The sequence below is a fragment of the Haplochromis burtoni genome, unplaced genomic scaffold (genome assembly GCF_018398535.1).
Source record: "Haplochromis burtoni strain Fernald_Lab_line unplaced genomic scaffold, NCSU_Asbu1 Contig_155, whole genome shotgun sequence".
Classification (NCBI taxonomy): domain Eukaryota; kingdom Metazoa; phylum Chordata; class Actinopteri; order Cichliformes; family Cichlidae; genus Haplochromis; species Haplochromis burtoni.
In genome coordinates this window covers 109,144-136,706 of record NW_024582516.1, presented here as the reverse complement: position 1 = coordinate 136,706, position 27,563 = coordinate 109,144, and the positions used below count along the sequence as shown (strand labels likewise).

The following is a 27,563-nucleotide window of genomic DNA, read 5'->3' as shown; positions in this document are numbered from 1 at the left end:
CCCGAAGATAACTGAAAAAACAAACAAGCAAACTCTACAGGTGGTAACTGCAGCATCTAATAGATATTCAATGTATTGCATAGAGCTAATTGTATTTGGGTGTTGCTTTTGGCTTTTGGTTATAAATGTATCATGAAGGAAGTGAGAAGGTGTGGCTAATGTGCTCATTTGTTTTGGTCTGTGCTGTGGCTCTGAAGTTGTTTATGCTGTATATCACCTTTAAAACAAAGAAAACCTGTGGAAAAGTATCATCATTCAATAATGGGAATACTGTAGAGCTCAATCAATCATTCATTTCACCTGAACAAAAACCCCATCAAATATGTTCTTTTTTTTTTCTCCATTGAAAACATTTACCTTGTTGGAAATCCAGAATCATGCTCCCATAATAATACAGACTCTGTTGATATTTTTTTAATGGGAAAAGTTTAAATGTTGTTTAAAAGGCATCTGCTAGTCCAGTGTAAGGATCAAAGTCTGACAATCCAAGGTGACTTAAAGGTGATCGAGTTATTTACATAGTCCTGAGGAATAACCATTTACATATTCCTCAGGACTATGTAAATATCTTCCAAACTAACCTAGAAATGCCAAAAGGAAGTTTATTTCAAAGGGAAATAATGAAAAAAGGAGCTTTACAAACAATATAATCTGCCTGTCTGTGGATAAAATAAATACACCATGGTGTGTATAATCGGTATCACTAAGCGCACAACCACAAACTGTTGCCGCAGGGCCTAAAAGGAGATAAATGTGGCTGTGGCAAAGTTTGATATTACTTACTTTAAGAGTAAAACCTCATAAAGGAGGAGGTAAACTGAAATTGGGGTTTAACCTTTTAAAGGGGGATTTATTGCACCCAAATAGACAGTTTTCATCTGCAGCTGTGTCCTCATTAAGCTCAAATAACACAGTTATTCTGAAAGGCTGAAGGCTCTGTAGGAACTGATGTACAGCAACATGTTGGCCTTTATCCACAAGCAGTTTTATGTTCCCTTGGCCACATTTATGGCTTAATGAGTCAGACTGGGAGCTTATTTTCTTGTTGCGCCTGACTCTGGCAATCCACATTTATTGGTTTCCTTTTACCCCCATTGACCTTTTGGCAGGATGAAATCTAATATCCAAAAACAAACTTTCATTTTTGTTTCTGCAGCTGAGCCAACTGATTATGCAATTCTCCATTTTTAGGGTTACAGCTCTGTGCCCTATATATAGTAAGCACTGGGACAATCCACTGTGAATTGCTTTTTTGCTTTTTTTTAAATTTACATAAAAAAAATTCTTTCTATCAATTTCTGGCATTTAATTTATTTCTTTTTATATGTAATTTCTATAATTATATTTTTTACTTCTTTACTAGTATTTAGAATTTGTGAATTTTTAAAAATACTTTTTATCTTTTACTGCAAATGTAACTATTTTTGTTTTAATTTTTTAAATTAGAAATTTGTAAAAACTACCCAAAAGTGAGATGCTGCAGTTGAACACCTGATGGCGCAATATTGGCAGGGACAAAAGAAAGTGTCGAAGAAGAAGAAGAAGAAGAAGAAGCCGGAGTTTTGTCGCGCAGTGCTGACACTCCTTCCGATTCACGGCATTCGTGAAATCAAACCTTTCTGTCTGTTTGCAGTTCACCGTAAGTGACGGCATTTTATGGCAGCGTTGGACGCTAAAGACGGCGGCCAGCTGCGTGACAAACGGCGGGCAGAGAGAGTGATGAAGGCGGCGCGGTGTGGAGTCCTGTAACGGCTGCACCATGATCCCCGTGTCCCTGCTGGTGTTTGTGATGGCAGGCTGGTGTGCTGTCTATCTGGCGGACACGCTGCTCAGGGTGAATATTTGCCTTTTTGTTTTTCTTCCTGCTCAGCAGTCTGTCAGCTAACGCACGTGAATGGATTGAACCATTAGAAGGTTTGAGCTGTGGGCACTCGTGTAAACAGGCCAGAGCAGCCCTGGAACCGCTGGAAACCCCGCTATTAAACACATTACGGCCATTACTTCACAATGTCTGTCCATGAGATGCGTTTAATGCTTAAAGTGAGCAGAAAATGTGGGAAATGTAAGACCCTGTCTATCTTTAAATGCTATCAGAGTAAACTATAAGCGAGTACCTGCAGTAGTATAGAGTATAACTCAGGATTTCCATGTATCCTGGAAAACCTGGCAACCTAGAGATCTGCTCTCTAACCCTTAAAATTTCGTGGAATTACAAAGCAAAACACAAGTAAACAAGGAAGAAGAGAGTCCAAAGGTGCAGCGCAAAAAGATATTAAAATCAGGTACAAACAAAGAGGAAATGTGCCATTCACAATAAAAACAGCAGGGGATAATTATACTGTAGCATTATTAGTGTGGAAGCACATTCAAGGATTAGTGAGAAAAAAGAAAGAAAATTTGTTATTAACCTATTTTTTTTTAAAACTGAGACATCCATCAGGGCATCCGTCCACTTATTAGTTTTCATTAACTGGCTATCCTAATTGGTGTTGCAGGCCTGCTGGATCCTATCCCAGCTATTAGTCATATATTTCGACTTTAAAAAACTATAACTGGGTGAGCAAAATTGAATTTATTTAGGATTTTCTTGACTCGACACAGGGTTTGGTTAAATGACCCTTAGCAAGTTGCAGTTGAATCAGACACTTTTGCTAGCCAAAAGTATATCCCCATGTAAAAACATGTAACATCTTGTCAGATCTAAAGATACAGAGGAGCCAGTGAATGAGGCTTGTAATATCAACATCTGCTCAATTTCAGCTGCATTTTGAACAGTGTACAGATGAGTTAATGAAGACTTTGAAAGCCTTTAAATATCACTGTGAAATCAATTTTAATGTTCAGTGGAGTTTAAATCCCAGTTTCAGATTTGAGAAGTCTTCGTTTTATTTATAAAACATAAAAACCTTATTTCCTACCAAGTTAGAGGCAGTCTGCGGCCTCATTTCTGAGCTGTTTTGTGTGTAAACTATTTCAGTCGGTCCTCCTCCCTCGACTTTTCCTTTTCTTACAATGATTAAGCATTTGGCTGCTTTTATCATTACATGCATTGGTGAGCAATTTTTAACATTGTAACCCCTTGTAGCTTATATAAAGTTAGAGATGAATAGTGTAAAATTCTCCTTCTGATTGGGGGTTTCAATATGCAGAACCTTTTCTGATTACAGCTTATTGAGGTCCGGACATTGGAAATATGTGAACACTATAAGCTCTTACAGAATAACTCCAGTTAGACGTGCTTTCTAAATGTGGATGTGCTCGTGCGCTGACTTTGTTTCTGTCCTGCAGTCATCGGTGACGCATCGGATCAGCTATGAGTCATGGCTCGCCAGTCGTGGCCTGATGTTGTCTCCTTTTCACGTGAGATGGCAAACCACCATGTTCAACCGACTATTTGCATACTGCGCCCGCATCAACCCCCGGGCTCTTTACATGTGGTACGGTTTCTGTATATATAATCCACTCAGCTGTTCCTGTAGTCTTTCTGAACTTTAATCGAGTGCAGTTAGTGTCAAAAATGGTAGAAAATGTGTATGTTGTGACACACAAGCCTAAACTAACATTTACAAATGTGTACAAATGATTTGATTCAGGTGCTAGTGGAAAACTGGGACATCTGAGCTTCCTCATGTGTTTTTCAAATAAAACAACGGTTTGTTTTTGTTTTTTTTTCCTGAATAAACAGAACAGCCCATCACTCCTCGACTACAAAACATACATTTACAAGTTACAGATACAGTACGCACACTATAAATAAGTACATTTGCAAGTTAGTTTATGCTTATGGATCATAACACGCACGTTTGTAAAACATTTTGAGACTAATTTCCCTCTATAAACCTTGTCCACACCTTCAGATTCCTGCTTCCTTCCACTTCAGTTACAATAAAATTATACTTTTTTTTTTTTTCTTGGAAATGAGGTGCTGTGTTACTTTTGACTTTGATACTTGATGGTTTGGCTAAAAGCTTTCCTCAACCTTCCTTTTTCATCATAAAAGCATTTGGCAATTTAATAACATTTCTAAAAACGTCTTTTCTGCAGTAAATGGATTCAGAGAAGCTGTTGACTTACTTTCACAGGACATAATTTGTTTCCTGGAAGAAAAAGACATTTTAGAGGATTACATTTTAATTGCAAACTGAGTCTGCACTGACTTCCTATAACCAGCCGTATGACAACTGAGCCTTAAAAGCTAAAGTCGGCAGCAAATGTAAAAAATAAATAGCTTGAGATGTTAGCAGACATCTTTCCTCCTGCAGATGTCCTCTCTCTTTCTAAAGACTAAATGGACAGATAGACATGCATCATACATGCTGAAAGTAAGTCGATTTTAGACTTTTCAGTAAGCAAGTAACATTTACAAAGCACTTCTCAATAACATAACATCACATGGCTCTTCACAGTAAGATGAAGACAATGATGGAAAAAAAAATAAAATGGGGATAAAAGCTGGTCTTAAGCTTCCCTTAAAGGTATCAGAAATGTCCACAGACCTCAAAAGCTCCTTTCTTCCTTAACCTGGACTGTGGGACAGCTAGCAGCACTGAACAATAAACTGTACTGTCTTGCTAGTTACATATGGATTTAAAGGCTGACTAATATAGAGGGGCATCTGACTGTCAGAGATTTGAAAGAATTTTGATTTGAATCCTAAGCTTTAATTCGAAGCCAATGTAAAGCCAGGACCATTTAGAGGACGTGATGAGAAGCCTCACAGCAGCATTCTGGACTGTTTGTAGGCGATGAGGTCCGGTCTGGATTGTAGGATTTAAACTCTACTCTCAAAGGTAAAGGTCCTAACGCTATCTGCGTCTGGTCAAAGAAGTTGTTTTCCCATGACACAGTTTAGGAAGGAACCTGAAGGACAGGCCAGTTTTTACATGTTTGTTTTATTGATTCATATTTTTTATGCTAACACCCCCAAACTTTTGGATTTATAGTAGATGACTTGTAGTAGTGACTGTTTTTAAAAATAATACTCTTAGTGTGGAACTGACTTTGTGTGGCATTTCTGAGTTTCTCAATTCCAGGTGTTTTTCCCGTTGTGTAGCTTTAATAATCTTTAGTTTTTTCACATTTATAAATGTGAAAAAAGTACAGCAAAATTGCACTTGTTGAATTTGCATCCCATCTGTGTTTCCCAGGTTCAACAGTGGTCTGGTGTTTGGTATCGCTGCCATGTTGGGCTCAGTGGTGCTGCTGATAAGGACTCTGCAGCAGACCATCGCTCAGATGACCACAGACAACCCACGGATTGGAGATCAACAGACCCTGCAGGTGGTGGTAGGTTGACTTTAATGTGATTTCTATACATAAGTTACATCAGCTGAATGAAAATGGCAAGTATTCATCAGATTTAAATCTGTAAGCTTTTGTCTCTTTTCTGTGTGTAACTGGATAAAAACATCCTTCAGAGTTGATCATAAGGGTGTGAAATTCAAATGTCTGTGCCATGAAAAAAAAAAGACCCCTGCTTTTCAGAAGTGTTTCCCTGTTCACTTTTTATTCATTATGGTGTCAAATAACCGTGCATAAATGTGAGCCCTATCCCCAGTGGAGCTCTGTAGGTGATTCATGGGAAGCTATTAGTGGGCCATTTATATCCAAGAATTCAGCCTGGAGAAGAAAAAAAAATCTAGTCAGAAGGAGAAAAAAATGCAGAAAACCACAAGCTTCAGCAAAACACCAAGCAATTAACGTGAAGAACCAAAACAAAAATTAAATGTGGTGATACAAATTAGAATTTTTTATTTGGGAAGATGTTACACTGTGGTTAAATTGGCTCTTCATTTTTAGGATAAAACTAAACATAAATGCTGATTTTTAACTCTGTGAATTATGTTTTATGTTCGTATCTTAGTCAGTTTCTTTTTCTTTTTTTGTCTCTGGTGTGTCTTTAGGTCCCCGGCGTTAATCTACCCACAAGTCAGCTGGCCTACTTCTTCATCGCCCTGCTGCTCAGTGGAGTAATACATGAGCTGGGCCACGCTGTGGCAGCACTGAGGTAACCACACCGCACCACATTGTAGTGTCAACATAGCATCCAGCATGAATCCATCATGATGAAGAGCATTTGTTTTGTTGGTGGATAATATATTAAACTCCAGAAAGGTGAAAGAATACAAAGACTCCAATACTACAAGTGTGTTTGCAAGGAGGACGTTGTAAATGTATGTCAGACTTCTGCTCAAAACGTTTGAAGCCTGGTCTTAAAAGTAGAGAGGACGTCTGTCTCTTGAAGCCAAACTGGGAGCTGGTTCCACAGGAGAGGAGCCTGATTTATAATCTTGTCCCTTGATAACCTTTCGGGATTAAGATAAAGGATTTATCTGAATCAGAGATAAAGGATTGTTAAAGATGGGACAATGTGCCTGCAGACATGATCCAAATATAGAGCCCTTTGCCTTCTATTCTGCTTTAAGTAGAATGTGTTTCTGCTACTTTAGTATTTAAATTTGACCTTAAAACACCGGTTTGATAAAATTAGAGTGGCTTAGGCTGTCCAGGTACAGTGGAAATTAAATGTGTTTTTTGTATTAATCGCATGTTTTGATGTCAAATTCAAAACCACAAGTTGCTGATGATTTTGTTTCATTGCGTTGTATTACTTGCTCACTTTGTGTGATTTTGATGAGCCCCAAAAAATCCCTTTAATCCATTCCTGATTTTTATTTCATGGTGCATTGGTTCTGATTACAGTTAATGATTAGGTGGATTGTGCAAATCCAAACTAATGAATTAGTGTGCATAGCACATGGTCCAGATGACCCCTCTGATCTTCTGCATCATCCTATTTTTCACAAAGCCACTGATTTCAGACAAGTGATTTTTAAGTGAGGAGCCTCAAAGACTTCTTTCATGTGGAATCCAGTCTGTAAGACTGTGATTAACCTCTGCTGGAGGATTTTTTTTCTCAAAAGGGTTGCACTTATTTTAATTACAGGATACAACTTGTGTACAGATAAACGTGAAGGCAGTAGGGGGCTAGGTTCCAAGTACAGTGACAAATATAGGAAAAGAATTAACATTTGAAAAATATGTACATCCATAAACAGTCAAGTCAGTATCTTGATTCAATCAAACAGGGGTTCAAGGAAGCCAAAAACTAGTAGTTTTTGTACTAGTTTCCACCACACCAAAGGGCAAGCCAAAGATTGTTTTGATTTTTTTTTAAAGGATGTTTATTGTAAATTCTGTTGCACTAAATTAACAATGAATTCTTAACTTTCGGTCCAATATATACTGGGTGTATCAAAAAGAGTTGTTTGATTTCAAAGTGCTGTAATATTGCAGCTGTTCGCCTGTAACAATCGAAAGATGCGTTGTTACAAAGAGGGGATCCATGAGTTTCACGTGGTTGCTGGACATATGCTGTTTGTCTAGAAAGGGACATGCTGAGCAGTTGTGAAAATTGCAAGTTTTGTATATAAAACATTATATTCAGCCATGTATTTTAAAATGTATTTCAAGGTTCTATGTCTGTTACTTTAACAAATATAGCCTTTTGAAATTGGATGGTTCTTTTTGATGAACCCTGTATATTGCAGTCGTATTTAGTAACCCCAAGTGCTGCTGCACACCTGAGGCGAATAACGTTCCCTTACTGCACATTGGCTCTGCCCTAAGTACACCCCGCTTTAATTACATATCAGTTAATAACCACATATTCTAAAAAAAAAATTAGATTATGAAATTACTAGCAAAATGTTTACTGAGATCAAATATCCAGTGAGCGCCAGAATAGATTTTCCCATAGCTTCTTATACAAGCCGGCTTCTGCTTGGAGCCAGATGTTTCCCCTTGCTTTCTATTTGAAGGTTTAAGGTACCTCCACACTTCCCAGAAGCTACATCTATGTTTGCCTCTAAATATTCACAGACACAATAGTGTGTTTGTCTAAATGGTCTCAAGACTTCTTATACGTTTAGTGGAGTCTGGTGTGTCATTTGAGTTCAAGGGCAGCGAAGCCCAGTTTGATCTCACATGAGCTCTGCTCTTTGTCTTTTTCTAGTAGGTGTGCCCTATCTCATGTGCACATCCATGGTATGTCATGTACCCCCTAAAACACCTAATTACAAGCCTTCAAAAAAGAAAAAGCATTCTTACCACATGACTCCCATCAGGAAGTGGTCCAGTCTGTCATATGCTTGTCACCAGTCTATCTACCGTTGAGAGCGTAAATCAACTCTGCCATTTCTTATGTATCTGTCATACCTTGGATTTTGAAGATTTTCCCTCACTGTGCCCAAAACCTGGAAGCTGCCCAGCGTTGCCCAGGAGCTTCCACCACTTCAGTTGTTGGAGTACCAGCTGTTAACAAAGATTCTCTCTTAGCAGGAGAGTTTACCCTCTGTTAAATTCAAGGACCAAAAATTGGCTTGAACATTTGATTCTAGGTGAAAATTGAATGAATAGTGCAATATTTTGCGCTGTTATTGTAAGTACAGTGTAAGTGCTTTCTTGAAGTGCACTGTTTTCTGTGCATTTGTATGTTGTGGGCTTTTGTGGTAAATGGTAAAAGGACTGGGTCTTATATAGTGCTTTTCTACTTCACTTGAGCACTCAAAGTGCTTTATATTATACAGCTTGCCTTGTTCACTTATTTGCACCCATTTATACAAGGACTTTTTTTCTATGCCTTCACACACATGACACTCCAATCAACACATCAGAGAGCAACCTGTGGTTCAATATATTGCCCATGGATACTTTGACATGCAGACTGGATCAAACCACAAAACTGATTAGTAGGTGACCTGCTCTGCCTTCTGAGCTCACCGGTTTTGTGTATACAATTGTAGAGAATGGCCTCAGGGCAAGTTCCTTTGTAGGGTGTCAGACAGGGCTAGACCAGTAAAACCACTTGATAATACGCTGTATGTATAAAGAAATACAAGTACTGTTGGAATATTTTCATTTGTATTGAATCAATCCAATCAATCCGATCCATGATGGCAAGGCTGAAATAAATAAAATGAGTGGGATTCCACTGTCGCTTCTTTCACTTTCTGGTAGTCTGCAATGAAATATTTCCATCATAGCTGAAAGAAAGCTTTGGCATGGCTCCTTGTCTTCTAGGTCATGATAAAAATCCAAAAATGATGACCTCCTTTATCTTCCTTCTGCTCCGGCCCTCAGGCTGTATGTTTGACACCCCTCATAGAGTCTGTTTCCCTTTAAAATCTAATGTTTCTTTGTTTTTTTTTTATTTCTGTTCTCACGCAGGGAGCAAGTGCGAGTGAATGGATTTGGGATGTTTGTGTTCGTAGTTTATCCTGGTGCATTTGTGGACCTCTTCACCACACACCTCAACCTCATATCACCGGCTCAGCAGCTCCGCATCTTCTGTGCCGGTAAGACTTTTTATCCTGAGATGTGCTGATAGCTCCTTACGGCAGCCTGATTGTGTTTCCAGCTATTAATCACAATTATTACAAGCATGTTGTTTTGCCAGCAAAGGTCACTCTGAGGAGTTTATTGCTAAGCAGCAGACAGCTGCATCGCATCAAATCATTTCACTCTGCAATTAAGAAAATTAGAGCTTAATGAATTGAATGGTAAGCTGGCAGTCATTCGCACATGAATGTGACTGATGTCTGCCATCGCAGATCATCAGAGGGAGCTGCTTAAAGCCTGAGTATTTTCTGTGTGTGGTCTGGTTTGGAAGAAAAGTGCAGTTTCATTAGAAAATAGTCAAGTAGTTAGTTTGGAAAATCCCCATGCTGTAAGAATTGCAGTAGAATTGTTATATGAAACATAAATTAAACGTCAAGCAGAGACTTGAACATGATTTCCAAATTAACACAATGAAAACCAAAAAACAAAACACAATAGATTAACATTAGAAGTTTTTCTGCATACAACTTATAAGTGTTGCTTTTAATATTCTTGCAAAGCAGAAGTTGTGAGAGCAGCATCTTTTGCACTTTGATAATGTATACCCATGCCCCCTTTCAGAAAGTATGAAAGGATTATGTGGACTTGTTAAGGCCCTGGTCATACAGGCCTAGAGTCTGGTTGTTGACTGCTTGGTAACCACTGGTTACTAGGGAAAAGTGAGTATTCCCAATTAGTTGCAAGTGGTTGCTGGCAATCTCTGTGAAATAGATTTTTTTTTAAGTCACAGTCATGCACCAAGAGGCCAATCAGTGAGAATTGGAGTATCCACGGGTCTGTTTGATGAGTGGTTGCTGGAGGTTGCTTGCTGCTGTTAAGTGAAATTGGTCACAAACAGGTATACGGTTGCTAGCAGATTGCTTTGGTTAACTTTAGTTTGTATGAAAGATGCTGACTAGTCTGCAAACACTTGCCAACTACTCTCAACCATTCGCCTTAAAAGTAAAAGTTTATTTAAACGTGTTATTTTCAGTAGAGAGGCGAAACTTTCAATTTGAAGGCAAATGTTCTTAGTTTGCAGTTTGTATCGCACTTTAGTTTTAATACTTCTTGGTAGTAAAGTGTTTGCAGAGGAGTCAGCATCTTCTGTGCAAGCCACAGCAATCTGCAAGCAACCATATACCTGTCTGTGACCAGTGTCACCCAATGACAGCAAGCCAACCTCCAGCAGCCACTCATCCACCTCGTTGTTGACTGGTGTCTAGGTCTATGTTACTCAGGCCTAAGGTATCGCATTCCCTCCATCATAATGCACTGCCAGGCAGATGATTTTTCAGATGGTTTTGCATGGTGGATCAAAATCTGCTGGTTTCTTTCCTTCCCACTGTCGCCAAAGTGCTTGCTATTAGGGGGTCATATGATTGTTGGGTTTTTCTTTGTACGTATTATTGTAGGTTCTACCTTACAATATAAAGCACCTTGAGGCGACTGTTGTTGTAATTTGGTGCTGTATAAATCAAATTGAATTCAAATTGAATTGGACAGTATGGGAATCAACCATGATTCACACAATGCTGAGAGATGCTAAGTTTTCAGCTAGTAGTTCTTTAGGAATCACCTAGGCTGAAGGTGATACAATTTAAAATGGGTTCTTTGCTAAATTGTCTAATATGTGTAAATGGAATGGGTTCATCACTTGAATTAGATGCCTTTTTGTGCATGAATTATTCACAGGTCAGTGTTAAATGGCTTATGAAATTTAAAATACAAACTATTAAATAAGATTCTCCTGGAAATGGTCCAGTACAAGGACTGGATTGAAAATGAGTGGAAATAGCAGCCAGTGTCTAACCCCCCCAAAAAACCTGGACAACAAGGTGAAACCTGCACAGTACTATACATGTGTAATAGCCTTATCAATACAAAGGTCTGGCTAATGTGTATTAAAAGTTAGCAGATTTAAATACTTACATTAGTAAAATTATGAAGGTATTATCAGTTGAATATAGTTGATGCACTCATTATGTAGAGCTGGGCCATGCATACTGTACTACATGTGATGTTTTATGTTGTGTTATAGGATTATTTATTCTATTGTCTTTGTATTGCTTCTGACTTGTATTTGGTCAATTCTGAAGCAATTATTCTGTCGGGCAGTTTAATGGAAAATCCCAATCACCCTATCTTAATGAAAGCATTTCTCAATATAATGAAGAAAGGTTGTAGCTATAAGAATGGGGGAATGAAGCCTGTTATTGCAGTAAAAATATAATGTAGGAAAAAAAAGGTTCTGACATTCTTCCTGCTTTGTGATATTTTGTCGCTTTATTAGAGAATTTTAATGATTCAGTCAAAGATGAAAATTGGATTAATTTTTTTAATTTATTTTTGCACTTAATCATTTCCACATTTTATAGATTGAAGACATGGAGTAAAAGTGCAAGAGTAGAACAGAACAAGACCACTCAGGTAAACAGAGCCACAGCTTAATTCAGAGTGTGGCGATGCTATGAATAATTTTTCCAGCCTTGGAAATGTCACGCTGGTCTGGTCGAGGCTGAGCTCCATACAGATTATGGTACAGCTGGCAAAATTTCATACTGCTGGATTTCCCTTTGCTGTTTGCAGCCTTTAGAGGGCAGTGAAGAACTGTGGTGAAACAGTCTTTGTCTTTACCTATCAAGTGAAAAAAATTCCCTCAGGCTTTGCTGAGAAGAAAATAACTTGGTTGGGACTCCAGATGCAAAACTGAGATGTTCAGTCAGTTCACGTGACAAAGTGAGAGAGATGCTTTTCCCATTAGGAGGGTGGTGACGTAATAGCGTGCTGTGTTTATTGTTTTTTTCTCTCGCTGTCCACAGTCAAGATTGCCCTGCGTGCAAGGGGGGTTGTCAGACATAACATGTTTATTATTTATTCCTGTAGAGATAGGTGCTGAAACTTTAATAGTTTGTTTACTGCATATATCAATATTTGAAATACACTGCATGAAGATTTTCCTTTTTTCTTTTTTGCCTCTAGGGCAGACATTGACTTTTTTTTTAAGATGTAGTGCATTTTTTCCAGCTGTACATTAAAAATCTTTTTTTTTTCCTTTTTTGTCAAAAAGGTTTTTCCTCAAAATACCATGTTTTTAACTTCCCTCTGACCACAGAGTCTACCTCTGTCTATGTCACCATCACTATGTTTGAGTGATACCGTTGAGTGCTTTGACCTCATCAGGCCATGCAACGTTTCCTCCTGTGGTTTTTGGGAGACTGGCTTAGTTCTCTTGCATAATTAAGATGGTATAGACTGCTATTTTTAGTGAGCCATGGTTACTGTTGTGGCATGAGATCCTACATTCAGAATATGTGGCAAACACGCAGGTGGTTATTACAGCAGCAGCAAAACTTTACCATACAATCCTCACATTAGAAGGATGTTTTAGTCTAAGCTTTTTGAAGGATGTGAAGGATGAAAAGACTATTGTTGTCCACAAAGTGATGTGCAGACTACATGAGCAAGATACTAGTATTTCTTCTTATATTTGGAGTTCTTCCTTTGTAGGTCAAAGAGAGACACTCGTTAGCCAGTCTTTTTAGTGCAGAGTGATTTTGTAAGGAAAATGAAATTGCATCACGTTTGCAATATTTTATGTGTTTTTTAAAACTGTGGTCTGTTATTCACATTTCCATTTGTGTATTTATAATCTTGTGTCCTGATAGAGTGGCATTTCAGCATTAGTAGACCAAATAATCGCTATTTTTACACTATCAGTTGATTAGATGTCTGAAATGAGCTGTGAAACCAAAACCTCCAGTTTCAATGTACTTTGCCATTGACAGAAGGGTTTAACGGCATGTGGGTGGGGCATCTGCACACTCAGCAACAGCTGTGATGACCATATATGGGATATCTGTCTCAGTGACATAATTAAGAGACCCCCCCCCACCCAAAAAAAAAGTCTGAAACTGAGCATACACTGATCTCAATATTTAAAATTTTTGTTCATAGAAAATAGCAGGTGCACTACAGTTTTCTTTGAACCATTGGACAAACAGAAACTTCCCTTTCTATGTACTTACATACTTTAAGATAACACGGTAAGAAATTAAAACGAATACAAGAGCTTGTAGTTATAGCCATTTAAAGTTCAGACACCGAGGCAATTTAACAGTCATATTTCCACTTGATTTGATTTAGAAGGAGTAATTACTGCAGCAGCTGGCTGGAAAATGTGAGAACCTGTCTTCCACCGCTTCCAATTCGAAATGGAGACTTTGGCTTCAAGTGTCTGCCAATACAGAGTTCCTATCAATAACGCTGTTAAATTAATAATCTGTATGCCTCACTGTGAGAAAAAGACTGGGGATTAGGGCTGTGCGATATGACCAAAATCTCATATCCCGATATAAGAATTCTATCGTCCCGATAACGATATAAAGCACAAAAATGTAACATTTCCTGAAAATTCTGTGAATCTCGAGCAGCTCGACTTGCGGGAAGTGTTTCCAGCTGCGCGTCATGTACCTGGAGTCGAGTGTTTTAACAGATGTAGAATAACGTGAAAGAGCAGATTATTTATGGATGAGAAGTAAAAAAGAGCCGACAGGTGCAAAAAAATAAACCTTAGACTCAAACGTTAGAACAGGCTTTTCCCCGCAGCACGCCGTGTAATAAATACTCACAAAGAAAACGGCGGCCGTTACAACTTATGTCTAAAAATATATAGTTTCATGTTTATTTTGAAAAGTCTCAACAGGATCTTGAGCTTTATTGTGAAAGGTTTATGTGGAAGATAAACAAGCAGACACGCGATGGTGTTACCGTCGTTGTTGCTAACCACAACGCATAAAAACAGGCGCTTGTCCGTAGTGTGGTTATATAAAATATAAGAGAAAGAGAGAACTTTAAGAAATTAATATAGCCACTACAGTGACCATCAAAACGATGAAACAATAATGCCCTAAAGAGTTTATTTTGCGACACCACGAAACAAAGGATAGTGTAAAATGAAATGATACACGTTTTGATATCGTCATCCGATATATATCGTTATATCGAACAGCCCTACTGGGTGTGTGTGTGTGTGTGTGTGTGTGTGTATATATTATATTATAATATATATATATATATATATATATACAGAGAGAGAGAGAGAGAGAGAGAGATATGGGAAAAAAACATCAAGTTCGACTTAAACAGTGAAATAATAAATGAAAACAGGTCCAGGAGAAATGCAATGGGGGAAAAATAATGTATTTGTGTTGTTCAACTAATTTATTTTCACTGATCTTATTTTGGATCAAAGTGAGAGTCATGAGGCCGCAAACTGCAGCAGGTGTGCAGCTGACAGGAGACAGCTGCAGTGGAATCATATTTAATTGCGGTGACAACAACATTTTATGTTAACATAAGTGTAATAAAAGCTTACTGACAGGTGTTACACCAACCCCTACTAGCTTCACGTGTAAAGACTCGAACATGACAAGAGTGAAAGTAAATGATAGTGAGCATAGTCGTCTCATCTTTTCAGCCATGTCTGCTTACTTTGATCACAGTTTGTATGTTTGCAGAAGTTTTTTATGTAAGTGGAAACAGCAGCTATTGGTGTAAAATGCCTCCAAAATGCCAATATCCTACGTTTAGCTTCCTCTGTGCTATGTTAGCTGTGTTGCTAGCTGATGGCTTGTTGGGTGAAGAAAAACCACAGCAGCACAGAACTGAAATGAACATCTCCATCTATAGATCGACTTGTTGTTGACAATATTGTTTTTAACGTGATTAAGATAAGATAAGATAAGATTTGCTTTTTAAACCCAAAGTTTAAAAAGCAAAACTACACAACTCAAATGAAGATAAAAATGAGGAAAAACAAAAAAAAAAAATTTTTTGTCTTCTCTTTCCAGGTGTGTGGCACAACTTTGTTCTGTGTTTGGCAGCGTTGGCCTTTCTCTTCCTGTTGCCTCTCCTCCTGTTTCCCATGTACGCCACCGGAGCTGGAGCGCTGGTCACAGAGGTTGTGCAGGTCAGTGCCTCAGTTTCACATATCAGGTAAAGGGGTAGGTCGACGTGATAGAAAATCCATTTTCCATAAAGTTACTTGTCGTTCCTCTACATGAATTAATTTTAGCTGAGCTTAGCAGAAAGCTGCCCTGCCTCTGTCCCAAACTGAACTGATGTGAAGCCTGTGAGCAACAAACCCGCTGAATGTTTTATTTTCTGTCTGAGGTGGGAATGTCATTGTCATAAATTAATCAAATAAACACTGAAATAAACCACTGCTTTAATGCTGCATAATGCTATTACATCATCAGCCAGATTACAATCGATGATGATGAGGATTGTTGATTTAAGATGAGAAAGGCTACAAAACACACCTCTGTTTACCTGTGGAGGTGAGGTACATCAGGTGAACAGCTTAATAATATTACTACTAATAATATTATCATCAATAATGTTATTTTTGGGTAATTGAGCCTTTATATATGTTTAAAAAATTCTCCGTGAATTGCTACCTTATTGTGGTGGAGGGGTTTGTGTGTCCCAGGGATCCCAGGGGCTATGTTGTCTGGGGGCTTTTGCCCCCTGGTAGGGTCTCCCATGGCAAATTGGTCCTGGGTGAGGGACCAGACAAAGAGCGATTCAGAAGACCCTTATGAAGAAAACATCGAGGGAACAGTTTACCCTGCCCGGGATAGGGTTACCGGGGCCCCGCCCTGGAGCCAGGCCCGGGGAGGGTGCCCGAGGGCGAGCGTCTGGTGGCCGGGCCTTAGTCCATGGGGCCCGGCCGGGCACAGCCCGAAGAGGAGACATGGGCCCATCCTCCCGCAGGCCCACCACCCGCAGGAGGCGCCATAGGGGTCGGGTGCATTGTGTGCCGGGTGGCGGCCAGGAGCGGAGGCCCTGGCGGACTGATCCCCGGCTGCCAAGACTGGCAATTGGGACATGGAATGTCACCTCTCTGGTGGAGATCAGGGGCAGTACCCCTGGACTGGCAGACCGGGGTGGTGGTCCCCATCTTTAAGAAGGGGGACCGGAGGGTGTGTTCCAACTACAGGGGGATCACACTCCTCAGCCTCCCTGGGAAAGTCTATGCCAGGGTGCTGGAAAGGAGAGTTCGTCCGCTAGTCGAACCTCGGATACAGGAGGAACAATGCGGTTTTCGTCCTGGTCGCGGAACACTGGACCAGCTCTTTATCCTCTCAAGGATACTTGAGGGTGCATGGGAGTTTGCCCAACCAGTCTACATGTGTTTTGTGGACTTGGAGAAGGCATTCGACCGTGTCCCTCGGGGTGTCCTGTGGGAGGTGCTGCGGGAGTATGGGGTGTCTGGCCCATTGCTACGGGCCATTCGATCCCTATACAACCGTTGCAAGAGCTTGGTTCGCATTGCCGGCAATAAGTCGGACTCGTTCCCGGTGGGTGATGGGCTCCGCCAGGGCTGCCCTTTGTCACCGATTCTGTTCATAATTTTTATGGACAGGATTTCTAGGTGCAGCCAAGTGGCGGAGGGCTTTCACTTCGGTGGCCTCAGAATCTCATCTCTGCTTTTCGTGGATGATGTGGTTCTGTTGGCTTCATCGGGTGAGGGCCTCCAGCTCGCACTGGAACGGTTCGCAGCCGAGTGTGAAGCAGCGGGAATGAAGATCAGCACCTCCAAATCTGAGGCCATGGTTCTCAGCCGGAAAAGGGTGGAGTGCCCACTCCGGGTCGGGGATGAGTTCCTGCCCCAAGTGGAGGAGTTCAAGTATCTCGGGGTCTTGTTCGCGAGTGATGGGAGAAGGGAGCCGGAGATCGACAGACGGATTGGGGCTGCAGCTGCAGTAATGCGGACGCTGCACCGGTCCGTCGTGGTGAAGAGGGAGCTGAGTGTAAAAGCGAAGCTCTCAATTTACTGGTCGATCCCTACCCTCACCTATGGCCACAAGCTGTGGGTAGTGACCGAAAGAACGAGATTGCGGATACAAGCGGCGGAAATGAGCTTCGTCCAGAGGGTGGCTGGCCTCTCCCTTAGAGATAGGGTGAGAAGTTCGGCCATCCAGGAAGGGCTCAGAGTAGAGCCGCTGCTCCTCCACACCGAAAGGAGCCAGCTGAGGTGGTTCGGGCAACAATACATAATCCCCTGTAGTAAATAGTTAAGTAAAATATAGTTATAGCCAAGTCTGTAGTTGGAGTCTATGCTCTTTATATGTTCTTTACCACTGCTAGTGTCCCTTTATTAGCTCATTTAATCCACTTTAAAAATCCATGTAGGGTGCTTTATCTGCTCATCAGTGTGGCAGCATTTAAAATACTTGAACAATGACCAGAATACTGACTATCACTAATCTCCAACCAGGAAAGAAGGGTCAGAAAAAGCAAAACCAGGCTAAATTCATGTGTTAAGTTCTTGTAAACATCCACAGAGGGGGAGTAGAAGACTAACTGGAAGCTCTGCAGTCTGGAATGTACGCTTTGTACGGTCAGAACTGGAATACCCTGCAGTGGGTGACTAAAACCACCCAGAACGTCACTAGTTCCTGTGTGTCGCTGATACTGATGAAGCGAGGTGTTTGACCAGACTCCAAAGGAGATAATAACCAGCCCCGTTGCCATCTGACAAACAGCACAATAGTATCAGCTACATTACCACTAGATTTCTTTCCTTAGGCTATGTGACTTATGAGCTCATCCTCCCCACTTAAATCCACAGTAAATACTTTTTTAAATTTTATGACTTAATCATTTATTATTTCATTAATGTATTTATGCTGCAGCAGTGTAGCCACAGTTGGTGACTGTTGCTCAAGAGCTTATTGTATTTGTCAGAGTTTCCCAACTATTGCAAGCTTGCAGGACTGAAGCCATCAGATTTCACTTGTGTGACCTTTTGCCCATTTAAATCAAGATTTATGTCTGCGTGTGTATTTGGTCCAGAGCTCTGCAGCTGACGGTCCCAGGGGTCTGTCAGTTGGGGACATAGTGACAGGCCTGGAAGACTGTCCCGTCAGGGGAGTGGAGGACTGGACCAGCTGCCTGTCTCACCTCGCTCACACACCACAGACGGGATACTGCGTCCCTGTCGCCAGCCTGCAGCCCAGCTGGGCTCATGGACGAGGTGGGTGAGGAATTTGTTCAGCAAGGCCACCGGACTTGCTCTATCAAGACATAAGAAAGCCGTATTATTTCATAGTTTTGTATGTACGCCTCCAATAAAGAGCCAGCTGAGTACCTCTACCTGGAGACTTGACTGTATTAAATCGTAATAGCATCATAAATTAACGTCTTTCAAAAGGCAGCTATTAAACTACTTTATTAATCACTTGATTTAAACATTAATTGACCTTGTTTTGTCATCACTACAGTGGGCCACTTAAATATTAAACGGGGTCACAGTTACAGAGCAGCAACAGGAGCTCCGATTGGCCAAGTGTCAACTCATGTGGGAGGTAATTGTGTAACAGCTGGCCAATCCTAGCTCCTGCTGCTTCTCTGTGGTCTAGAATTTACTCAAGTGATTTAGGAGCAGATGCCCTTAATGTTAATTTTCTATTATAGTCCTAAAATTTTTTATTGACATAACAGCTTAGAGATCAGACATTTACAGTGGGGCAAAAAAGTATTTAGTCAGCCACCGATTGTGCAAGTTCCCCCACTTAAAATGATGACAGAGGTCAGTAATTTGCACCAAAGGTAACTTTCAACTGTGGGAGACAGAATGTGAAAAAAAAATCCATGAATCCACATGGTAGGATTTGTAAAGAATTTATTCGTAAATCAGGGTGGAAAATAAGTATTTGGTCAATAACAAAAATACAACTCAATACTTTGTAACATAACCTTTGTTGGCAATAACAGAGGTCAAACGTTTACTATAGGTCTTTACCAGGTTTGCACACACAGTAGCTGGTATTTTGGCCCATTCCTCCATGCAGATCTTCTCGAGAGCAGTGATGTTTTGGGGCTGTCGCCGAGCAACACGGACTTTCAACTCCCGCCACAGATTTTCTATGGGGTTGAGGTCTGGAGACTGGCTAGGCCACTCCAGGACTTTCAAATGCTTCTTACGGAGCCACTCCTTTGTTGCCCGGGCGGTGTGTTTTGGATCATTGTCATGTTGGAAGACCCAGCCTCGTTTCATCTTCAAAGTTCTCACTGATGGAAGGAGGTTTTGGCTCAAAATCTCACGATACATGGCCCCATTCATTCTGTCCTTAACACGGATCAGTCGTCCTGTCCCCTTGGCAGAAAAACAGCCCCATAGCATGATGTTTCCACCCCCATGCTTCACAGTAGGTATGGTGTTCTTGGGATGCAACTCAGTATTCTTCTTCCTCCAAACACGACGAGTTGAGTTTATACCAAAAAGTTCTACTTTGGTTTCATCTGACCACATGACATTCTCCCAATCCTCTGCTGTATCATCCATGTGCTCTCTGGCAAACTTCAGACGGGCCTGGACATGCACTGGCTTCAGCAGCGGAACACGTCTGGCACTGCGGGATTTGATTCCCTGCCGTTGTAGTGTGTTACTGATGGTGACCTTTGTTACTTTGGTCCCAGCTCTCTGCAGGTCATTCACCAGGTCCCCCCGTGTGGTTCTGGGATCTTTGCTCACCGTTCTCATGATCATTTTGACCCCACGGGATGAGATCTTGCGTGGAGCCCCAGATCGAGGGAGATTATCAGTGGTCTTGTATGTCTTCCATTTTCTGATGATTGCTCCCACAGTTGATTTTTTCACACCAAGCTGCTTGCCTATTGTAGATTCACTCTTCCCAGTCTGGTGCAGGTCTACAATACTTTTCCTGGTGTCCTTCGAAAGCTCTTTGGTCTTGGCCATGGCGGAGTTTGGAGTCTGACTGTTTGAGGCTGTGGACAGGTGTCTTTTATACAGATGATGAGTTCAAACAGGTGCCATTCATACAGGTAACGAGTGGGGGACAGAAAAGCTTCTTACAGAAGACGTTACAGGTCTGTGAGAGCCAGAGATTTTCCTTGTTTGAGGTGACCAAATACTTATTTTCCACCCTGATTTACGAATAAATTCTTTACAAATCCTACCATGTGAATTCATGGATTTTTTTTTCACATTCTGTCTCTCACAGTTGAAGTGTACCTCTGGTGCAAATTACTGACCTCTGTCATTATTTTAAGTGGGGGAACTTGCACAATCGGTGGCTGACTAAATACTTTTTTGCCCCACTGTATGTCATTTTATTTGTCCTTTGTCTTTCAAAGTCTGTGTCTTGGATGGTTATCGAAAATAAGCTGAAACAAGTTATCACTGGGGATTTTGCTTATGATACTCTTCTTACTCTGGCATTAGTAATTATTGTCATATTAGATATGCAGAACAGAGTCTTTGGGGTTTTTCGCCTGAAGCACACCAGATTAATGTGCTTTTTACTATGCAGAGTTAAGCCAATGACCTTTTAAGGAGTCCAGAAGACTTTTTAGTCATCGAATAAATGGTGTGATATTGTGTTATTTTTATCTAATCATCCATTTCGAGTCCACCTACTAACAGAACATCTATTTTTAAGATTCTTTTCAGAGTTGTGCTATATTTTCCATCTGTTTCTCTCCCCCCTGTAGCTTTCAAGCGTCTGGATGGAACGATGGACTGCTGCAGCAACAACAGCCTGACCGACCTCTGCTTCTCTTACATTAAATCACAGGGCAGGAGCAGCAGAGACAGAGAGGTGACACACACTCACTGACAGATGTGGGGGCTTTTTGTGGCTGGTTAGTCATACAAACAGGTCTCAAAACCTTTTACAGTCGCGGATATTTATATTACTTCCTTTGTTCACTTCCCTTTTATTTCCATGTGTGACTTTCCATGAGTTTTCAGCTGCGGTGCTGTGAAAAAAGTTTGACACTGTTCGAGTAAAGTTAGGATTTCTATTAGCATTTGGTGTGAGCACACTTTGTCTAAATCACCAGTTCTTCTTATCGCCTTATTTTCTTGAGTAGCCACAGTTCTTCTGTGGGTTTTTATGCCACTTCTGTTACGTTTTGTTCTTGCAATTAAAGATTACTCTGTCAACCTTACATGCTGAAGTGACCCAAATCTGATTGGTTTTGCCCCAGAGTGACAGAGCTTGAGCATCTGCATTCAAGGGCTGCTTTACATGAGAGAGCTGGTTTTATGACCCCTATTGGGACAATGAGATTGAAATTTTTCTGGGTTTTTTTTTCTTGCCTGTCACCACCCACAGCTCTGTCTGGGCTGATGTGCCACCAAATGTTGGTAACACAGCAGCGGTTAAGGCTTATTCTTGTCTTGTCTGCTTACCTCTACAGTAAATTATCCTGAATGTGTACAGTAACACAGTGGCAGCACGGTGGTTAGCACTGTTGCCGCACAGCAACAAGGTCCTGAGTTCAATTCCACCATCAGGCCGGGGTCTTTCTGTTTGGAGTTTGCATGTTCTCCCCGTGTTTGTGTGGGTTCTCTCCAGGTACTCTGGCTTCCTCCCACTGTCCAAAGACATGCAGTTTGTGGGGATAGGTTAATTGGATAATCCAAATTGCCACTAGGTGTGCAAGTGCGAGAGAATGTGAGCATGAATGGTTGTCTGTCCCTGTGTGTTAGCCCTGTGACAGACTGGCGACCTGTCCAGGGTGTATCCCGCCTCTCGCCCAATGACAGAGTTAAATGAAACCCCAACCACTTGTGGCTAAAACTCTTTGGGTGGAGGTCACAAAAATCTCTGTGTAGGAAAGCCCCTTCCCTGTCATCTCTACTTATGTTGTTACTGTTGTATAAATTAAGGTTTTGTTGATGTTCTTGTGGCTGTGGGGCATTTTCCAAACCCCCATCTGGAGGAAATGAACACCAACAATTAAAGTTTGAATTCTGATACATTTATTTCATAAATTCTGGTGAGTTAGAAGTGTCCCTCAATGACAGCTGTCAATTATCAGTACTGTTTTATTGTTACATAATCTTGCCTGACACTTGCAATGTTGCCTAAAGGGTAAGATGTTGCTTGCTGTAAAGGGACTTAATAAAATTAATAAAGGTTTTTCAGTATTCAAACAAATTTGGCTTCAAGGCCTGCAGTGTGAAGGATAGCCTCTGAGTCTGGCTGTTTGCTCACAATAAGAAAATTATGATTGAATACTTTCTGTTTGTATTTGCTAAAAAATTAAATTCCGCTTACAAAAAAACAAACAAAATACACGTAGCAGACATCTAAGCGGAACAAACCGAGCTATCTTTTCCAATCTTCTGTTGTCCAATTTGGTCAGCCTGTGCAAATTCTAGCAGACAAGAATAGGACTCCGTGTGGTCTTCTGCCCATGTGCTTCAAGGTATGCTCTTCTGCATACCTTGGTTCTATTAAGTATTTATTTGAGTTACTGTTGCCTTTTCTATAGATCAAAACACACTGGCCATTCTTCTCTGACCTCAAAATGTAATTTTTACCCAGAGAACTGCAGCTGAGTGGATGTTTTCTCTTCTTCAGATCAGAAAGTCATACAGATGGTTGTGTGGGAAAATCCAAGTAGATCAGCAGTTTCTGAAATACTCATACCAGCCCACCTGACCCCATAACCATGACACTTAAATCACCTTTCTTACCCATTCTGCCATATGATTAGCTGAACTGCTCTACCTATCAAAGTGCCTGTTAGGTGTATTTCTTAAATGTCTGTGTTAGGGGATGTCATGAGTTGAGTTGTAGTCACCAAAAATAATCATCTCCTATTTTGCGCTGCTATTATCGCATTCAAGCTGCAATGCCAGTGTCTCCTCCCAGTCTCAAATGGGGGCGCTTTCATAACCTTGTAACCTTATTTACAGAAAAGAATAATTAGATATACATTTTGAAATACAAGCTGAAAGTGTTTGTGCAGTCGTGCTTTGTATGGAAAAAGACACCGTACCAAAATGAATGGGTGTTAATGGTGGAAACAGAAGCTAGCTAACATGGAGAAAAGCTGCATAGAGTAACTGAAAATCGGTTTTTTACTTCCTGTGTTTTTTGTGTAATCCTGTGGCTTCAGTACGCCTGCATGCCAGTACGTAAGATGGTGACGGGAACGCGAGTGTGTCATACAGATGATGACTGTGCTGCACATTCCCACACTGCCAGCATTTGCGTCACGCCTTCTCTGGAGAACCAGACTCGCTTCATCCGTGTCACACACCCTCCCAACACGCACATGCTGTTCGTGGGATATCCGCCACACCTGCAGTATGCAGGTACGTACACTTATGTTACCTCCGTTTGTGAATGTAGGACATAATTAGCTGAAGCAACCATTTGTTGAACATATCATTTGTTTAAATCTTGTGTTTTCAGTTTCAAACTTGTAATAAGCAACTGCATTTACTGTAATAAGCAAGTAATTGGTGTTTACAGTGTTCTGTAGATGTTGAACTGACTCTGGGCAAGGCAGAGGGAGTAGTCACGAAGAGCCTGGATGTTTTCTCAGCTCATATTTAAGATTCATAAAGTGTTCAGTGGATCAAACTGAGGACCTATATATCCTGTGTTTTCTTATTTCCACAGTGAGTCTGACTAACTTTGTCCCTCGCTTTGGATTCCTCCACCTGGACCTTCCTGTATTCCTAGAAACCTTCTGCAAGTATCCTTTCAGGTTAAAGGGACTACAGTCATAATCAAGGATGGGTGTAAGAAGAATGAACCCTACTCTTCTGTCACTTTAAATTATAACATGCAGTGCAACATTTTATCATGTGTTGCATGTTCACAGTTTCCTCTTTTAGGATTATATAGCATAAAAGTTTCATCTTACTTGATTCCAAATGTCTTTTTCTGAATAAAAGACCCCTTTTTAACATCTAATCAGCACAGTCAAGAGGCCAGATGCACTTTAAGATTGCCTGAATGCAGCCCTTAATTGCATTGCTGTGCACATTTCTGATTGCAGTTCAACCCTTTTTAAGCCGTTTTTACATTTTTGTAGGTCTGTTTTTCTTTGTGACTACTTAACAAAGTAGTTATCTCTTGGCACTGCTGATTGGTACTTGGATTGATTGAAAACGATTTTTATTTGGGCTGAAAAGAACATGGTCTCATTAAGGTCATTAAGTTTATGTTAAGATGACGGTGAAGGCTAAAACTGTATCTCGTTAATGTGAATTGACCTTTTTATTTGTAAGGGTAGGGTGAGTTGTTTCTTCTTGTTATGTAATGCTTTGAAAGTTAAAAGCATGCTCTTTGGTCTTGGGGCATTTTGGATGATTCAACGTTGATGTGTTTTTAATGGTGATCTTTTGAAAACCAGCACTGCTCATATTTGACCAGGTGATTGTAGCGTGCCGCCTTTTCTGATTACTACTGGTGAGCAGCTACCTGCTCATCTAGTCATTTTCAGCTTCCAGTTCTTCCTCAGTAGGATTTTTTTCCCTAAAATCTAATTATATGTTTTATAGTTTTATATCCGTTGCTTACACGTGTACATGCAGTGCTAATTCAATTATGGAAAAAATGCTGTATATAAAGGATGAATGCGTCTTTGGTTTCTAAAAGGTGAACTCAATGCGGACATGCCTTAAACATTCATTCATAATGGTAAAAAGCCAGAGGATGACTCCTTTGGTCAGACGTCCAATTGTACTAACGTGTATTTGGGGAGGGGGAGCCTTTTCCACACTTGATCTGTGCTGTCCTTAAACACATTCCTGTTGGGTTTATGGGTTTATTTCTGACTGAGTTGCTAGTTTTAGGTCATGTCAAATCCAGCATCTTGTTTGTTTTTCGAGTTATGTTCCCATTAATGTCAAAAAGGAAGATAAAGAATACAGTATATTTTATTTCCTTTTTCTTTCTTGTGTTCGACAAGAGTGTGCAGTGCCCTTCAGATTCACAGTCAGATTGACTTTGTGATGTACTGTTTCAAAAAGCCAACATGGCAACGGCCATAATGATTAGTTTGAGAGTTCAAACACCAGACTGCACAAACCACTGAGTAACGTCATGGTGGATCCCTTTATTTTTTTTATGGACAGACACTCCAAAGTAACAACTAATTGAGAGTATATTCTAGATAATGCTGTTTCTACTGGTTCTCACTGATGTGATATGCTTTGGCTGAATTAAATGACAGATGTTAAGAAGATGCAATGTAAAAACGTATCTCATTAATCTTTAATTAATAGTTTAATTCCCCTCTCCAACTCCAGTCCTCGAGAGCTGCTGTCCTGCAGCTTTTAGATGCATCTCTGCTCCGACACAGCCCTATCAAATGGTTTAATTGCTTCTTCAGCTTCAAGTTTGACAAAGGCCTGGTAACAAGCCATTCATTTGATTCAGATGTCCTGGAACAAGCATGAATCTAAAAGCTACAGGACAGTAGCTCTCGAGGACTGGAGTTGGAGTACCCAGCCTTACAATATAGATAGAAATGTCCAACAATCACAACCTGTGAACAAGCAGTTGGTGATGGTCAAGAACTCCTGTTTCACAGGAAGAGTTCTGGCAGAATCAACCTCATGGAGGCCACTGCAACTGGTTGAGGAATTAAGGGAAAGTAAAGAGGAATAATGAGAAACCACAAAGGGAAAGTACTAATGGTATGCCTTTGGGAAGTGTAATGTAGAGCGTCGTGGCAAAGGGCAACTTTTTTGTTCATCATCTGTTTATCATCAACAGCCAGAGCTTATGGTAGCATAACTATGGGACTGTTCAGGGCCTACTGAAGGGAATTTACCAAAAAGGAAAGTTTAAAGTAGAGAGCGTGTCTGTGTCCTGAGCCCAAACTGGGAGCTGTCTCAACAGGAGAGAATATTTCTTTCAGACAATTAACCAAATTGGAGTTTTTGAGCTAACTGTAAAGAATGGACTGCTACTGTTTGCTTCGCTGTCCAGCAGACAGAAGTAAACTTTATCTGCTTCCATTGCTCGCTGCTTAAACTGACACTTAAATAATTGCCTGTTACTGTGTTTGTTTTCCTGAGCTGCCCTTCCTCTCAGATACGTGGTGTCCCTCTCTGGCGCATTAGCAGTAGTCAACTCTGTGCCGTGCTTTGCTCTCGATGGTCAGTGGATGCTGAACGCCCTGCTGGAGGCCACGCTGGCCAGTGTGGTAATAGACCGTCAGAAGCGTGAGCTGATTGGTTTCTTCCTGCTCCTGGCAGGCAGCGCCCTGCTGGCGGCCAACGTGGCGCTGGGCCTGTGGATGGTCACGGCACGGTAGCCACAGCGGTCAGCTCCCCCGGTGGACTGAGAGATGTTGTCTCAGGATGCGTTTGAGTGTTGTGGACCATTAAACTGTGAACAGACTGCATTACCCAGAAGCACTGCCCACCTTGTGGAGACTGTTGAGTATAACATCACTCTGCCTTTAAAATTGGACCACCAGGGAAAACAACTTTAATCCACCTTGTTGCTGCCATAAATCCAAAAGCACACAAACAAGTTAACAAATGCACTTGCTGTAAAGCACTGTCCTATGTGACTGTTTACAAAGACTGAACTGATGAAACATGTGTGTTTGTGTTTTTCATTACTTTGATTCCAAAAATGCCATATTTTCCTGAGGTATTGACTAAGCTAACCTGTGGACACAAAAACGTTTAAGGAGCTTTCTTTTGTTTTCTGGTGAATGCATGGCAATATAATAATCTTGAATTCCTTATCACTGTTGAAAAACTTTACTACCTACTGTTAATTAAATGAATGGACTCCTATCAATTTGAGCCTATTTAAATGGCGTCTATCCTTCAGATTGATCTGGCATTGCAGTGCGAAAATTGCTTTCTTTTTCACTCACCTTTTCTTTATGTGTACGTTTTATTTTTTATTATATGTCTGCCATATAGTTGCAAAAGTCAATTTCTAGAAATTGTGAAATAAAAATAACAGTTTTTCCTCTTTCTTTCCTTTTTCTTTTGTCTGTTGAAGACACTGTTGGTATGTCTGGCAAGTGTTTGCCCACTTCATACTTCTACTACACATGTCTTACTTTTATTCATCAATTTGTCATTTAGTGACAAAACATTAGATATCATAATTTATATTTAAGCAAAAAAAAGATCATTTTGTGTAATATGTGCAATTTTCCCCCTATGAAGCAGTTAACATTATCTGCACTGCAACAGTGACAATACTGTATACTGTCACAGTGATAATACAGCATTTACAATAAAACAGCAGCAACAAAGATGATATGACAAGAAAATTGATTATAATGAAACACATTAGAAGTGCTTAGGATAGAAAGGTCCTCACACTTCAGTAAGATTTAAACAATGAGAAATTAAACTCACTGACCACTTA

At 40.6% G+C, this 27,563-nt stretch overlaps 1 protein-coding gene across 1 annotated transcript; it reads left to right on the top strand.

Moving 5' to 3' along the window:
- The first annotated feature begins 1,538 nt into the window (after window positions 1-1,538).
- Window positions 1,539-27,158, top strand: mbtps2 (membrane-bound transcription factor peptidase, site 2). Its single transcript, XM_005932164.3, has 11 exons — window positions 1,539-1,834; window positions 3,289-3,437; window positions 5,148-5,286; window positions 5,904-6,007; window positions 9,229-9,356; window positions 15,231-15,349; window positions 18,241-18,421; window positions 20,902-21,008; window positions 23,323-23,521; window positions 23,832-23,907; window positions 26,259-27,158. The coding sequence occupies exons 1-11, from the start codon at window positions 1,760-1,762 to the stop codon at window positions 26,479-26,481; spliced, it is 1,500 nt and encodes a 499-aa protein (XP_005932226.1). The 5' UTR covers window positions 1,539-1,759; the 3' UTR covers window positions 26,482-27,158.
- The last annotated feature ends 405 nt before the right edge of the window (window positions 27,159-27,563 follow it).